The following is a 15943-nucleotide window of genomic DNA, read 5'->3' on the forward strand; positions in this document are numbered from 1 at the left end:
TTATGTATCAGATGAAGTAGTCAATTCTACTTCCAGGTATATACCAGGAGAAATTTGCACATATGTAATAGCAGACATATAGAAAAATGTTTATAGCTACACAATTCATAGTTAACTTAAATGTCCAATCTAGGAAAAGTAGATCATGAGTTGATATTATGCAGCATGCAAAATAAAGGAACTACTATGATAAACAACTTACAGAAAAATCTTAATGATATAATATGAAGTCAAAAAGTAAGTTCCTTTACAATGGATGAGTGATGAAATGAAATGAAATCACTTAAGGAGTTTTAAAATGGAGCCAGGAAGTCAATAAAGAAATGGGCCTTCCAGGGTGCGAACCTGGAGACCCGGGATCGAATCCCACGTTGGGCTCCCAGTGCATGGAGCCTGCTTTTCCCTCTGCCTGTGTCTCTGCCTCTCTCTCTCGGTGTGTGTGACTATCATAAATAAAAAAAAAATTAAAAAATTAAAAAATTAAAAAAAAAAAAGAAAGAAATGGGCCTTATGCACATCCTCAGTGGATAAAACCATGAACTCTGAATTGGGCCAAAGGGCGTAAGTTCCAAGGACTCTGCCTAAACACCTGCAACTTGCTACAGTAAGACTTGGCTTAGTGATATGATAGCCTTAGTAACCAATTATATTCAGCCAAGATTAGTTTTCTATGAGTCAATACCAATGAAAATTCTCTGTAAACAACACATATAAACATTCCTTTTGCCTTTTAAAACCCTGTCATTCTCTAGGGAACACAATTTGTGTTGCTACCCAAATCTGTGCTCCACAAATTGCAATTCTGAAACCCCAAACAAATGCTTTTGTTTTATTTCAGCACTGTCTCTTTTTTGTTGATAACCATAATACTTTTTCTTTTGTCAAAGTTTTATACAAAAAAAAAAAAAAGTTTTATACACACCACCTTTTAGGATACAAAAAATACATAAAAAGAAAGGAAGGTTCCTGGGTGGCTCAGTTAAGCAGCCAACTCTTGGTTTTTAGCTCAGGTCACGATCTTGAGATCATGAGATCGAGACACATTTCCAGCTCTGTGCTCAGTGTGAAGTCTGTTTCAGATTCTTTCTCTCTTTCCCTCATGCACTCTCTCTTAAATAAATAAATTCTTTCTTAAAGAAAGAAAGAAAAAGAGAAAGCAAGGAGATGATATACCAAATTCAAATGGATTATAAGTAATGGAGGGAAAGAGGATGAGAGTTAAGTTGAATAGGTGAGAGAAGGAAATAATAGATGAAGTTTACCTGGGAGGTGAGTTCTTAGGTGCTTAGGCATTACTTAAAATTACAAAATAAATAAATAAATAGGAGTCATGAGTGTGTGTCATCAATCAAGGATTATCACAATCCTATTCCATGTACCTGCAGACTAATTTTTTTAAAAGGAAAAAAGAAAAAGCCTTCATCACTGACTGCTATGTCTTCTTCTTTCATCCCCATACACAATCTATTACATATTAAGGGTGCTAACTACTTTATTTACTAAGCATTATTCAAATCTATTCATATTCATCTCTACCACCGGTCTTTATCTACTCTTGCATGTACCTCTGCAAAAGCCTCCAACTATTCCTATATTCTATACCACCGTTTCCTCCTCAAATGCATTCTCCACACTATAGCTAAAGGATCCCTTCTAAATAAAAATCTGATTGTGTCATACTCCTTTAAACACTTCAATAACCTTCTATTACTCTTAGGATACAGACAAAAGTCTCAATCATGGCCTAAAATACCATTGATGATCTGACCTTTCTCAGCAAATGTGGCAGAAGGCTGATAGTTATTCTCTAAAAACCATCTTCTCCTCCTTCCATATGAATAAAGTACCCAAATTTTATCTGGTCCATGACCACCTGGAATGAAGACCACTTTCCCACTCTTTTGTTGCTAAGTACAGCAATGTGACTGAGTTCTGGCCAGAGAGAAGTAAGCATATGACATAGGCAAATTCTAGAAAATGTCCATAAAAGGAGGGAAGTGTGCTGTCCCCTTCCTGCTTTCTGGAATGTGAAATTAAGATAGAATGACTAAAACTCCAACAATCATCTTGGGCCACAAAGTAATCTTTAGAATAGAATCCACACACAAAGGAACAGAAGAGCCTGTAATCCTGACAGTTCTTGGAAGTGAAAGAGAAAAACTTTCATTTCTCATAAACCATTGTTTTTCTACAACCAACTGTACCTAATTCTGATTAACATGCTGCCTATGCAGCCTCATACCTCATGTCATCTCCTCCTTTCTCTATATATGCCAGTTACACTGCTCTTCATTTAGTACATTTTACTAGTCTTACCCCCTTTATTCCCTGCTATAAAGCTGTTATTAATCTAGGATGACCCTCGGCCTCTTTCCCCCAGTTAATACCGACTTAACCTTTAAACTTCAGCTGAACTGTCACTTACTCAGGGCTTTCTCAGGTCTCCCTAAAGTGTTAAGTCCCATTTATATACATATAATATATGTATATACGTATACTATATGTATGATGCCCAAAGAGAGGCCGTGCCTTTGCCCTTGGTTCCTGTGGGGGGGGGAGGGGGGGAGGTAAACTCTTAGCTCTTGAAAAGAAAGGCCTCATAAGAGCATCTTTGTTTACCTGGGGTATTTGGTCCACTAAGGTAGGCTAATACTGTGACTTTGCATGGAATCTTGAGTCAACAGTATCAGCTCAACCTCCAAAGTGACTGCAGACTGAGGTCCGTCATATGGGTGGTCAGTCAGGTCTATGTGACTGAGGTCAAATAAAAATTCTGAATATCAAGAATTAGTTGAGATTCGCTGGATGACAATACTCTGTACATACTGTCACATACCGTTGCCAGGAAAGTTAGTGCCATCTGTAGCTCTACTAGGGCTCTACTGCCCCATCCCTTTCCTTGGCTGAATTTAATCTGTATCTTTTACTGTAATAGACCATAACTGTAATTATAACAGATTTCAATAAGGTCTATGCATTTTCTTGGCAAATTATAGTTTTTCTTGGAGACCCTCTCCAAACTTGGAATTGCCAGATATAAGGGTGGCTTGGGAACCCCGAACTCTATATAGCTGGTGTTCAAAGTGAGGGAGGTCTCAGATTGTTTTCAAACTTTGCAGTATAATATGGTTCTCATTTCACTCCATGCAGTACTTATCACCACCATAATTTTGCATTTCACTGTTTTTTTTTAAAGATTTTATTTATTTATTCATGAGAGAGACACACAGAGAGAGAGGCAGAGACACAGGCAGAGGGAGAAGCAGGCTCCATGCAGAGAGCCCGACATGGGACTCGATCCCAGGTCTTCAGGACCACGCCTGGGCTGAAAGTGGTGCTAAACCGCTGAGCCACCTGGGCTGCCCCATTTCACTGATTAAAACCAATCTCTTCCACTAAACTCTAAGCACCTTGCGAGCAGGGATTATGATTATCATTCTCTAAGCACCTAGCACAGTGTCTGGCACATTGTAGATAATCATTCTTTCCTGGAAGACTGCATAGATAATCAAACAAACCCAGTAACACTACAGCATAATCTTAGCAAGTAAATGATGAAATGGTAACAAAACTATGATGTTTTACGGAGAAGTATTATCAAAATGTCATTTCTTATATACAAATTATAATTACTAGATTCTTTTCTCGATACTTTCTTAATCAGTGATCCACATATATGCATTCCTACAATTAGAGCATATGATCAGCTTAAGACAGCCAGTATTACTATTACTATTAAACTGACACAATTCCATTCATAAATACCAAAAATACATACTTAGTTAATACGTATGACCTTATAAATAAATATAATTTAAATTACATTTTTAAAATTTCTGGGAATAGGGCAGCCCGGTGGCTCAGCGGTTTAGTGCCGCCTTCAGCCCAGGGCCTGATTCTGGAGACCTGGGATCGAGTCCCACGTCAGGCTCCCTGCATGGAGCCTGCTTCTCCCTCTGCCTGTGTCTCTGCCTCTCTCTCTCTCTCTCTCTGCGCCTCTCATGAATAAATAAAAATTTTAAAATATATACATAAAATAAATAAAATAAAAATAAAATGAAATAATGAAATGAAATGAAATGAAATTTCTGATAATGGAGATTCCTGGATAAAATCATTATTAGTTCTCAAAGCCTAGAATTAAGGATTATATATTTATGTAATATAAAACTTTGGGCATAGGCTCATAGGATGCATACACTAAAAAGACTAAAAAAGGGGCACCTGGGTAGCTCAGTTGGTTAAGCATTTGCCGTCAGCTTCTGGGGTGCTGGGATCAAGTCCCAAGTTGCTCCCCGCTTAGGGGGGAGCCTGCTTCTCCTCCCTGCTCCCCACTTGTGCTTTCTCTCACTATCTCTCTCAGATAAATAAAATCTTTTAAATATATAATAAATAGACTAAAAGATATTATTGGGGAATTACTGACCTGTCAGTTCAACAAGAACTGTTGACAGAATATAGAACAAAAAACACCCAGTAAGGGATCCCTGGGTGGCGCAGTGGTTTGGCGCCTGCCTTTGGCCCGGGCCGCGATCCTGGAGACCCAGGATCGAATCCCACATCGGGCTCCCAGCATGGAGCCTGCTTCTCCCTCTGCCTGTGTCTCTGCCTCTCTGTCTCTCTCTGTGTGACTATCATGAATAAATAAATAAAATCTTAAAAAAAAAAAAAAAACACCCAGTATTATAGGAAAATCACTAATTCTACATATTAATAAACATGGCAGGAATAATATAATACAAATAAAACATTAAATTATAGTTAAGACAGAAATACAGAACTAGAAAAATATCAAGGGACTCCAGAAATTATAAATTCAAGCCCTAGTATCATTAGGGCTTTACTTTTCTGACTTTTTTTACCTTAAAAATACTTACACCTGTATAAATCATTAGTGCCTTAGTGTTAGTGAATACTAGTGTTAATTGTAATATTCTTAGAGATGAAGAGCTCAGTCTACATTTATTGGATATCTACTATGGGCCAGGGACTGTACCTAGAAACAAAATCTCACTCAGGTTCACAATTTAGTGTGGAAGAAATATAGTGTGGAAGAAATTAAATACACACATACACACAGAGAAACTCTGAAAGAATATAAATCATTTTCAGTGGTTATCTCTAACACAGGAAACGTAAGGGACTTTTATATTCTACATCATATAGTTATAATACTTAAATTTTAGAAAATGAGTATATAATTTTATATACCTTTCAAAATAAAACCTTCCTTTAAAAGGAGAAAAAAACACCCAAAGGACTTCTAAAATTATTTTCTCCTACTTTTTCTCTACCATCTAGATCTTGAAAATCACAAACTTTGGTTTTAAAATTACAATTATTGGGGCACCTGGATGGCTTAGTTGGTTAAGTGGCTGCTTCGGGTCAGGTCATGATCCTAGGACCCTGGGATCCAGCCCCACATGGGGCTCCCTGCTCAGCAAGGAGCCTTTGCTAAGCAGGGAGCCTGCTTCTCCCTCTCCCTCTGCCCCTCCCGACTGCTAGTGTGCATGCGCGTTCTCTCTCTTGCTCAAATACATAAAATCTTTAAAAAAAAAAAAAAAAAAAAAAATTATAATTGTTATACAATAATACATAATTGCACAAGTGTTACAATATATCAACAAATTATTTGTGTTAGAAGAAATAACTAGAAACTCAAAAGTGTGTTCATTAAGTGCTGGAGTTTGCACCCCAGCGCTGCCAACGTTTAGCTGCATAACCTGGGCATGTTTTCATAACCTCTCTGGGACTCAGTTTCCACATCTGTGAAATAATAAGAAATCTAAAAAACTACAAAGGGCTGTTGTGAGTAGTAGTTACTACAAATAAATTAATACATAAAAAATAATATAAGAAACTAATAAGTCTGCAGTAAATGTTAGCTAATATTATTATGTGTATGGAAGTGGAACAAAGTCAAACTTTTATCATTAAGTGAAAAAAGATGCGAAAGATTTTGCATAACAATCCAACTTTAGTAAGAAAATTATAAGAATGGGTTAACATATAAAAAGAAAACGTGGGAGATAGTAAGGCAATGTGGAATCACAAACCTGGGTTTTAGACCTGCATTTAAATTCTGTGTGACCTCTGGAAAATAAGTTAATTTTTCCAGGCCTTGATTTCTTCACCTGTGATATGAGGTTATTATAACCTCAGAGTTGATGCAAGGACTAAATAATAATATATTAAAGCACAATATCTGATACACAGTAAGAATGGTAAATGTTGGCTACTGTTGGTAATGCTATCATTATAGTTGTTAGTAAGAAGAAAGATGCCTGTTTTATTCACCATTATACCCTAGCACTTAAAACAATACCTAGCACATAGTGGGTGCAAAATAACTCCTTGTTGATTAAATCAATGAGTCAAACCATTAAAAGTAGTTAGTAAAGATGGGTGTAGGATTACAAAGATATTCACTTTTATCACTATATATTTCTGCACTTTAAATTCTGCTATCAGAAAAAAAATACAATAATGTTTTCTTAAAGTAAAAGCAAGAAAGTGCTAATTTCTCTAAACACTCAATTTTAAAACGTTGGGGGAAAATGGAAAGACGTAGTAAGAAATAAAGGGAAAACAAGTTACTAAGTGAAATAGCAAAAGCTTGATCCAAAGGACAGTAATGAAAATTAGCAGTCTTCTTTTCAACCTTTCTTTAGATTCAAACAGGTTATCCTAAGCAACTTTTTGAGTCTCAGAAATAAGTGCAATTTTCAAGCAAATGCAATCATATTTAGCTTAGATTTTATACATTAATCAAATCTCTTTTATCATTCTCTTTTTCTCCTTTCCCAAACAATGGGAGGCATCTAGTAATATTCAACACTTCACTGACTTCACTGTATATACTAGAACAGCAGTTATCAAGTGTGGTCCATGGACCTTGGGAATTCCTAAGACCCTTCTCAAAGGGTTCATGAGTTCAAAGTTGCTTCTATAATAATTCAAAGACAGTTTCTGCCTTCTTCCCTGCTTTCATATTTGCACTGATAGTATAATGGCAATGGTAGATAATACTGCTGGTATTTTAGCACCAGTCTGGGCAGTGCCATTAAACGGTTTCATTGACACAGATACATAGTTTAAAAAAAAAAAAAAAGTAATTTTACTGAAGACTGTCTTTAATGAAGCAGAAGTTATTTTTATTAAAATCTGACCTCGGCTTGCTTGCTCTCTCTCTCTCTGTGTCTCTAATAAATAAATAAAATAAAAATAAAAATAAAAAAAAAACCTGACCTCGGAATACAAGTCTTTAATATTCTATGAAATGAAACAGGTAGCAGAAATAAAGCACTTCTGTTGCAAACCAAAATATGCTAGTCATTTCAAGGAAAAGCAGTAGTACAACTGTTTGAGTTGTGAGCTAAGTTGGCTGCTTTTTTTCTTGGAACATCTTTTTCTCTTGAAAACACAAATGGCAGACAAATATGGTTGTTCAAACAGGGCATATAGCAGATATTTTCTCTGAATTGAGTGAAATGAGTCTGTTACTTCAAGGAAAATACCTGATAGTATTTGTTTTTCTGATAAAATTTGAACTTTCAAATTAAAATTAGAATTAAGATCCTCCACTATCAGTTTAAAAGTTTCACGATACTTAACCCACCGTGAGTTTAAAAGTTTCATGATAATTAACAACAATTCTGGGACTCCCAGGTGGCTCAGTGGTTGAGTGTCTGCCTTTGGCTCAGGGTATGATCCAGGAGTCCCAGGGTGGAGTCCCACATCAGGCTCCCCGCAAGAAACCTGCCTCTCCCTCTGCCTGTGTCTCTGCCTCTCTCTCTCTCTCTGTCTCTCATGAATAAATAAATAAAATCTTAAAAAAAAAAAAGATAATTAACGACTTTTCTGATGATGTATGTGACTTGTTGATAATGTATGTAATCAAATGTAAAAGTCGGTGAACTTTCAAAATGACCAATACACAATGTTATCAAATGCTGCATGAATAAAAGATTCATTTGCAGAGCAAGATAAATCAAAGAATTTTAATATAATAAAGGGCAAAGTTCACTGATATGGTTTCAGATTTCACATTGCAACTAACCTTTAAGAAAGCAATGTTTCTAGAGTCTTGATATCAAAGAATGTCCATAATTTTCTGAAAAATATATTAAAATACTCCTCCCTTTCCAACTACACATATGTGTGAAACTTATTTTTTTTCATATACTTCAAACAAAAACAAAACAAAAATACTGCAACAGACTGAATAAAGAAGCAGATAGGAGAATCCAGCTTTGTGCTATTAAGCCAGACATTAGATTTGCAAAAAATGTAAAAAAATGTAAAACGTAAATATAAAACTTCTTGCTAATTTTTTTGTTTGGTAAGTGGGATTATATTTCACTAAAAAATGTGTTGTGTTAACATGTAATGCATTTGTTTTTAACATCACTACTCTCAAAATATCACAGTCTTAATGTCTAATATAATAAATATTAATAAATATAATCCATATAAACAGAGTAGTTCTCTGGAGACCTCAATAATTTTTAAGAATGTGAAGGGATCCAAACAAAAAGCTTGAGGAGTGCTATACCAAAGACACAAAAGTGAAACAGAGTTCTGTTTATAGAAAGGATTGCTCTCAAGACTTCAGAGTATCCAAGGACCATACCTGCTTGGCAAAAAATATTGTGTCAAGTCTGGAGTCCTGAACTACAGAGCCTGCTGGTTCTTCTCCTGGCTGCCACTTGAAAAGAAAAATTAACCCATGAACTGGCCTACAAAATAAAATACAAATTAGTTGACACCAAACCCTGCTTCTTTTTGAATATGCTGTCAATACATTACATTTTAGTAAGCTACTTAACAAATGTATTGCAAACAAAGTCAGAGAAATTTTTTTAAGATTTCTACTGCTATTCATAGACACTAGAATGTTGCCTACAACAAGGCTAATAAAATTTAAAATTATATCAGGCAAAGTAGAATTATAATGAAAACTTCATTCTCAAATCTGGATTATTCATTTCTACCTTGTATCATTTCATTTAAAAACTAAAAACAAGAACATAGAAAAGCTGAAAGAAGCTGTTAACCCTACAGATTGAATTCCAATCTATATGAATAAAGTCCACGTACAGTGTTCACAGATAAATGGTTTATAGCATATATATTATAAAATATACTAAGTCACCTTCATATAATTGTTGGGTTCATGAACAATCATCAAACTGCAGCAAGAACAGATGCTATCATCTCATACATAATTAAGTCACACTTTCCTAAAGGAACTCTTTTTGCCCATGAAACATTAAATCACCTCTTTAGGATTCTCTCCACCCTTTTATAACTGTCTTCCATGCAACAAAACCCTTTCCTATCCTTTAAAGACAGTTCAATTGATGTATCTTTAATTAATCTTCCCTAATCACTTATTTCATCTCGAGTCATTGCTCCTTCTGTGGGGAAGGGGGAAGTAGGGGGAAGCAAATGATCCCTTTATTATTAAAAACGATAGCTATGTCCCTACAGTCCCTATTTCCCCTCTAGAAGCCTACCCCTTGTCACATTCCAAGAATCCAAGAATTCTTCCTCCAACGAAAATTCTTCTCTCTCTGTTCAATTCAGGGTCAATGCTTAGGGGCATGGAGGTTAGGGTTAAGGGGAGTCTCAGAGAGGTGATTCCAGTCATAGGGAAAAGAAGAAACTTCCTGGTATCTTCTTGGGAATTTGAACTGTAACTTCTCCAAAAATCAATGTGATAATGTATAGACAAATTCTGAATTACTATTAACATACATTATCTACTAAGTATGCTTTTATAGACCAACCTATTATTCATGTTTTTAATGTTAAAATGTGTTTTATGTTCTAACCCTATTGATCTATAAATGAACATTGTAAAACATCCGCCAATCAATCAATTCTCATATGGAATTAGATACTTAGTTTTTAATCCCGTGCAAGTTACTTATATAGAATCTCAGGCCTGGGTTATAAAATAAGAGTAATAATACCTATATCATAAGATCAAAGAAAGACTTAAAGGAGATGATGTATTCAGCCTAGAGTAATCCAAGTAAAATAAACAGGTAACAGTTTGCTTAAAGTACAGACATACTATTTTTCATACAACTAAGATTATACTTACTTTAATTTTTCAAAATTCTCAGGCTCTAAACTCCATATTTCTTCCACTTGGGCTCCTCGGCAACCTGAAATAAGAAATCATTTCTTTAGAAAGCAAAGTAATTGGGACGCCTGGGTGACTCAGCAGTTGAGCATCTGCCTTTGGCTCAGGGTGTGATCCTGGGAGTCCCGGAATCGAGTCCCACATTGGGCTTCCTGCGTGGAGCCTGATTCTCCCTCTGCTTCTCCCTATGTCTCTCTCTCTCTGTCTCTCACGAATAAATAAATAAAATCTTAAAAAAAAAAAAAAAAAGAAAGAAAACAAAGTAAGGGATCCCTGGGTGGTGCAGCAGTTTGGCGCCTGCCTTTGGCCCAGGGCGCAATCCTGGAGACCCGGGATCGAATCCCACATCGGGCTCCTGGTGCCTGGAGCCTGCTTCTCCCTCTGCCTGTGTCTCTCTCTCTCTCTCTCTCTGTGACTATCATAAGTAAATTAAAAAAAAAAAAAATTGAAAACAAAGTAACTTATTTTTTCCTTCAACATTTAATAAAATATTAACTGAAAGAAATGTACATTTAGGAACAATGAGATATAACAAATTAAAATGGTAAAACTGAGAAAGCTCACAGCCAAATCCTTTTACTTCCTTTATTACTTCCTAATTATTTTTTTTTAAGATTTTATTTATTTATTCATGAGACAGAGAGAGAGAGGCAGAGACACAGGTAGAAGGAGAAGCAGGCGCTATGCAGGGAGCCTGATGTGGGATTTGATCCCCACCTCCAGGATCACGCTCCCAGGCTGAAGGCGGCACTAAACTGCTGAGCCACTCAGGCTGCCCACTTCCTAATTATTTATAATGGGAGTATATTAGTTTTATAATTTAAAGACTTTTCAAGAGTTACTTTTCAGGGCCACCTGGGTGGCTCAGTGGTTGAGCATCTGTCATTTGACTCAGGTTGTGATCCTGAGGTCCTGGATTTGAGTTCAGTATCAGGCTTCCTGTGGGGATCCTGCTTCTCCTTCCGCCTATGTCTCTCTCTCTCTCTCTCTCTCTCTGTCTCTCACGAATAAATAAAATCTTAAAAAAAAAAGTTGTTTGTTTTTTTTCACTGAAATACCACCCCAGACTTTTCAGTCTCTCTCAAATCTCTATCTCCTCTATATCCACTCTTTTCACTCAATTGCTGTTTCTCTAGCTCTGACCTTGGCCCTCTTCTTTTTTTTTTTACTATATACTTTTTTTTAAAGTGGTAATAAATAATTACCACTTAACAGTGACTTTCCTATCAGATGTTTAGTTCTGACCCTTTTCCTAAATTCCAATTCTATATTGCCTTTAACTTTATTTTCAACTACCTCAGAGTCCCCCAAACATACCCTTTTCTTAGGACAGTGTTTCTCAATCAGGTGATGCTTTTTGCCCCTTGGACCCTCCCCCACCCCATCTGGAAAATAATTTACAATATCTGGAGACATTTTTACTGTCACTATTGTCACTGGGATGGCCTTGGCATCTAATGGATAGAGGCCAGAAATGCTAAACATCCTACACTGCACAGAACAGCCACCTACAGCAAAGAATTATCTGGCCCAAAATGTCAACACTGCCAAAGCTGAGAAACCCTGTCCTAGTAGTATGTATCATAGTAACAGTGCACTGGTCAAAATGTTGGCTATAAAAATGCTAGGGTTTGAATCCCGACTTCTCCATTTACTAGCTATATGACCATTTATAATACAAAAAACAGCCATATTTACCAGTGCCTTCTATGTGTAAAGTTCTTTAAATGCATTTTCCCTAATCACTGCAAGGCAAGTATTATACAGAAGAAGTTTAGGGATGTCAAGTGGCTTGTCTAAATTCATTACAGCTAGTATATGCCAAAAAACAAATTAAGGCTGACGTCTGGTTCCAAAGTCTGGACACTTTTTAATATTTGAGATTATTTTCAAGTAAAAGCTAGAGAAGCCTTTGGCCCCTTTGGCCTACCTGCAAAAAAAAAAAAAAAAAAAAAAGTTGAGCCAACCAACCACCTAACTTTGGGCATTCATATAACTCCAGGATCCCATTTGCTCTATTCAGCAAATATCTATTAAGTACCCACTCTTGTATTAAAGATACGCGTACAAGGGGGAGTTACTAGGTTGTTTGTGGTAGAAAACATGTTGCTAGAAAAAAGAAAAAAGAAAACATGTTGCTAGGCATTCACATGTAGCAAGTTGGAGTTAAAAGCCTTAAGGATTCAAATATAGATTGAAGTGTGAATCTATATTTATATGAGTGTTGAAAAGGGCACAAAAGGACCCTAATGCATCTGTTAACACTGGTTATTGCTATTGGAAATCAACTATAAAAAGGCCAAACTTAAAACATTGTACATATTATGCTAAAACAACAAAAATCTACTGAACAAAAGTGTCCCAAAATCTTTTGCACAGGTAGAATTTCAAGTGGGGACACCTGTTTAAACAACCTCATGCTAAACACACAACTCTTCGTGTAAGGAAAACACAGTATTCAACTCTTACTATCTTTCTCCTTATATAAATTCTATATCTAATAATCCTCTTATATAAACTCAATTTCAAATAATGCATGGAATAGGAAAGAGAAGCAGTACACAAGAGACCTAAGTTCCAATCCCAGCACCGCCTTAAAATGCTTAACCGTGAGCAAGAACATAATGTCTTTGAGCCTCACTTTCCTTATGTATACAACAAGGGTACTCCCTGCTTTACCCAATCCACACAATCCTTGAGAGGTATACATCATAAAGAATCCCTTAATGCAGACTCCTTAACATATATTAAGTAAAAAGATGGAGGTAGGGTGGGGGAAGGCTTTAAAAAGTTAACAAAATGCTGCTATTTTACAAATACCTTGTATTTATAATACCTATGGTACTAGGTCCTGGCAAAGACAGGAAATAATAAACTATTGTCATAATACTTAAGACATCTTAAAAAAGAACCTAAGAACATCACTCAGGGGGCTCCTGGCTAGCTCAGTCAGTAGAACACGTGACTCCTGATCTAGGGTCCTGAGTTCCAGCCCCACATTGGGGATAGAGTTTAAAAACAAAACAAAACTTCACAACTAGTAGGAAACAAGTATATATAATTCAAAGACAATGCACGGTGCATAATTTGCATACGAAAGGTACACTGGAGAGCCTTCTGGAAGTAGTAGGAGAGAGTAAGTAGGAGAGACCATTGCTATCTTTGCTCATCAGAAACTTTCATGGATAACTGGACTGCATCTTAAATAGGATGAGCACAGAATCTGTCATCCAAACCAGAACACTGCTCCAAAGTGAAAGGAATATATTTTAAATGTTTGAAATACTTAAGTATTGACAAACATAGTTGTATTATGATACTGGTGGCTCCATAATAGTTCTATTCCAGAACTAATTTCAAAATTAACTTTCTTAAAAATATACTTGGAACATTTCTCCCCAAGAAAAATACCCGGGGGGATGCCTGGGTGGCTCTATGGTTGAGCATTTACCTTTGGCTCAGGGTATGACCCCAGTCTGAGGATCGAGTCCCACAACGGGCCCCCTGTGTGGAGCCTGCCTCTCCCTCCGCCTGGGTCTCTGCCTCTTTCTGTGTGTCTCTCATGAATAAACAAATTAAAAAATTAAAATAAAATAAAATAAAATAAAATAAAATAAAATAAAATAAAAAATAAAAAATAAAATAAAATAAAATAAAATAAAATAAAGAAAGAAACCAACCAACCCAGGGAAGGACCCTCCCTGTTGCCAGTGCCTTAAATGTAATGCTATCTTCCAACAGTTTTGACAATCTGTCATTCCCCTAACCACACCAAGTCTACCAGAAGCAAAGGCATGGCCCCAGCTTCTGTACCTTCTACAAAAAATAGTCCCAGGTATCTTCCCTAACCATGTCATTCCATGTTATTTAGTTAGTGATGTGACCAAATAGGAAAAAAATGAATTGTGGGCACTCAGTAAGCCCTCCAAAAACAAGGACTAGATGCAACTATTTGGGAACCTCAAGTTGGAAAGCTGTTAATTTATATCTCTAATGAGAGGGTTCCATTTTGGGGACCCCAACAATTATAAGCAGTACTCCTTTCTAGGGGTAGGTACCAGGTGCACCGTCGTAAGTATACTTGTATTTCTTGTGTGAAAGCCAGGCATTAACTTGCCTCTCTCCTCAAAACAAAGTAACACGTACCTCAAGAGAAGTCATAACAGACTTTCAGGTCAAGGAAAAACTATGTTGGCCCCCCAAGTCATTCAGATTTGTCTCAACCCCGGGCCAGAGTTGTGGATAATGGAATTCTGCAAGACTTTTTCCTTGCAAGCCCAGGAGGAGTCCATGCAATCACTAACACACCCAGCCATGCCTGAGCTAATGCCTTAAGCCAAGATGAAATGTCAATACATAAAAATATAAGGAGAAAGCCACTGCTTTCTGTTGTAAACACTATAAGAGATAAATTAAACAGATCTGGTGCCAGCCCTGTGGGTAATGTCAGATTAATCAGAGTAGCTGAGAGAAAGGTATATTTAGCGTAGAAAACAAGAATGGATAACGTTCGGAGACAATTTTCACTGAGTTTCTCCTGTTTCTGCTTGTCCTCTGAGAGTTCTGGACTATCTTTTCAAGGATGTTATTTTAATAAACAGACTTGATAGAGATAGTATCTTTTACTGGTGCAGAGGCAAGATATATTTGCTGTCCATTGGATCTTCCTAAAGCTAAAGACTGAACAGAGACCTCTTTAATAAAACTGGGAGTTCCCTAAGCTCAGGTTCCTTAGCTATGACATAGATTCATGCAGCAACATCCACCTGGATCCACTGCCACTCCTGTGGACTTGTAGGAAGACAAGGGAACCAATGCAAACGTGAATCTCCTGCTGCTTACTGTGCCAAGAGTAATACAATTCTTTATCTCTTTACACTTGATCTTAGCCAAAAGGCCGAGAAGTGATCTTTATCTCTTTATCAATATGTCAAATAATACAATCCTTTATGAGATAGTGCAGGCTGACTTGTTAGCTGGTAAACAGGGTAAAATATAATAGTACATATTTCTTAAGAGATGTTGGATTGTATCAAATGCTTTTTGTATCTACTGAGGCAATCATACAGTTTTTCTTTAAGTTTGTTAATATGGTAAACCACATTGAATCTCAAATCTTAAAACATTGAATTCCCATGAATTCATAACTGAGTGGGATTTATATTAATCTATATCATTATAATGTATAAAACCTACAGATTATTATAACCTATACTAATTGATCTATATTAATTGTCCATTTGCTAAAATTTTGTTTAGAATTTTTGCATTTATGTTGATGATGGAGTTAGGTCTGTAGTTTCCTTTTCTTGTAATGCCTTTGTCTGGATTGGGTGTTAGGATAATGATGGCTCTCAGAATGAGATGGGAAATACTTCTTCCTCTCCATTTTTTTTTTAGGAAAAGTTTTGTGTAGAACTGGTATTAGTTAATCCTTATGTATTTGAAATAATTTACTAGTGAAGCAATTTTGGCTAGAGTTTTCATTGTGGGAAGATTTTAAATTATAATTTCAATTCAATAAATACAAGGCTATAGAGGTTATCTATTTCTTCTAGTATGAGCTTTGGTAATTTTTATCTTTAAAGATATTCATACATTTCACCCAAGTCAAATTTATTAGCATAATGTTTAGAATATTCCCTTATTATCTTTTTAATCTATAAAATCTATAGTGGTATCCCCTCTTTTACTTCTAAAATTGGTCATTTGTGTCTCCTCTAGTTTTTGTTTTTTTTTTTTTAAGATTTTATTTAAAAGCCTACAAACCAGGGATCGAGTCACTTGCTC

At 36.2% G+C, this 15943-nt stretch overlaps 1 protein-coding gene across 4 annotated transcripts in view; it reads right to left on the minus strand.

Annotated features, from left to right (window-relative positions):
* Positions 1-15943, minus strand: part of UCHL5 (ubiquitin C-terminal hydrolase L5) — a 41042-nt gene that overhangs the window by 22125 nt on the left and 2974 nt on the right. For 2 of the 4 annotated variants that reach the window (XM_077886709.1, XM_077886708.1), the window contains exons 2-3: positions 10112-10175; positions 8633-8738 (exon numbers count right to left, since the gene is read on the minus strand). In XM_077886709.1, the coding sequence (XP_077742835.1) occupies positions 8633-8738; positions 10112-10175 (170 nt within the window). Of the gene's footprint in view, positions 1-8632; positions 8739-10111; positions 10176-15943 lie in introns of those variants that run through there. The other 2 variants (XM_077886710.1, XM_077886711.1) reach the window with 2 other exon arrangements.

This window comes from Canis aureus, chromosome 38 (genome assembly GCF_053574225.1).
Source record: "Canis aureus isolate CA01 chromosome 38, VMU_Caureus_v.1.0, whole genome shotgun sequence".
NCBI classification, from domain to species: domain Eukaryota; kingdom Metazoa; phylum Chordata; class Mammalia; order Carnivora; family Canidae; genus Canis; species Canis aureus.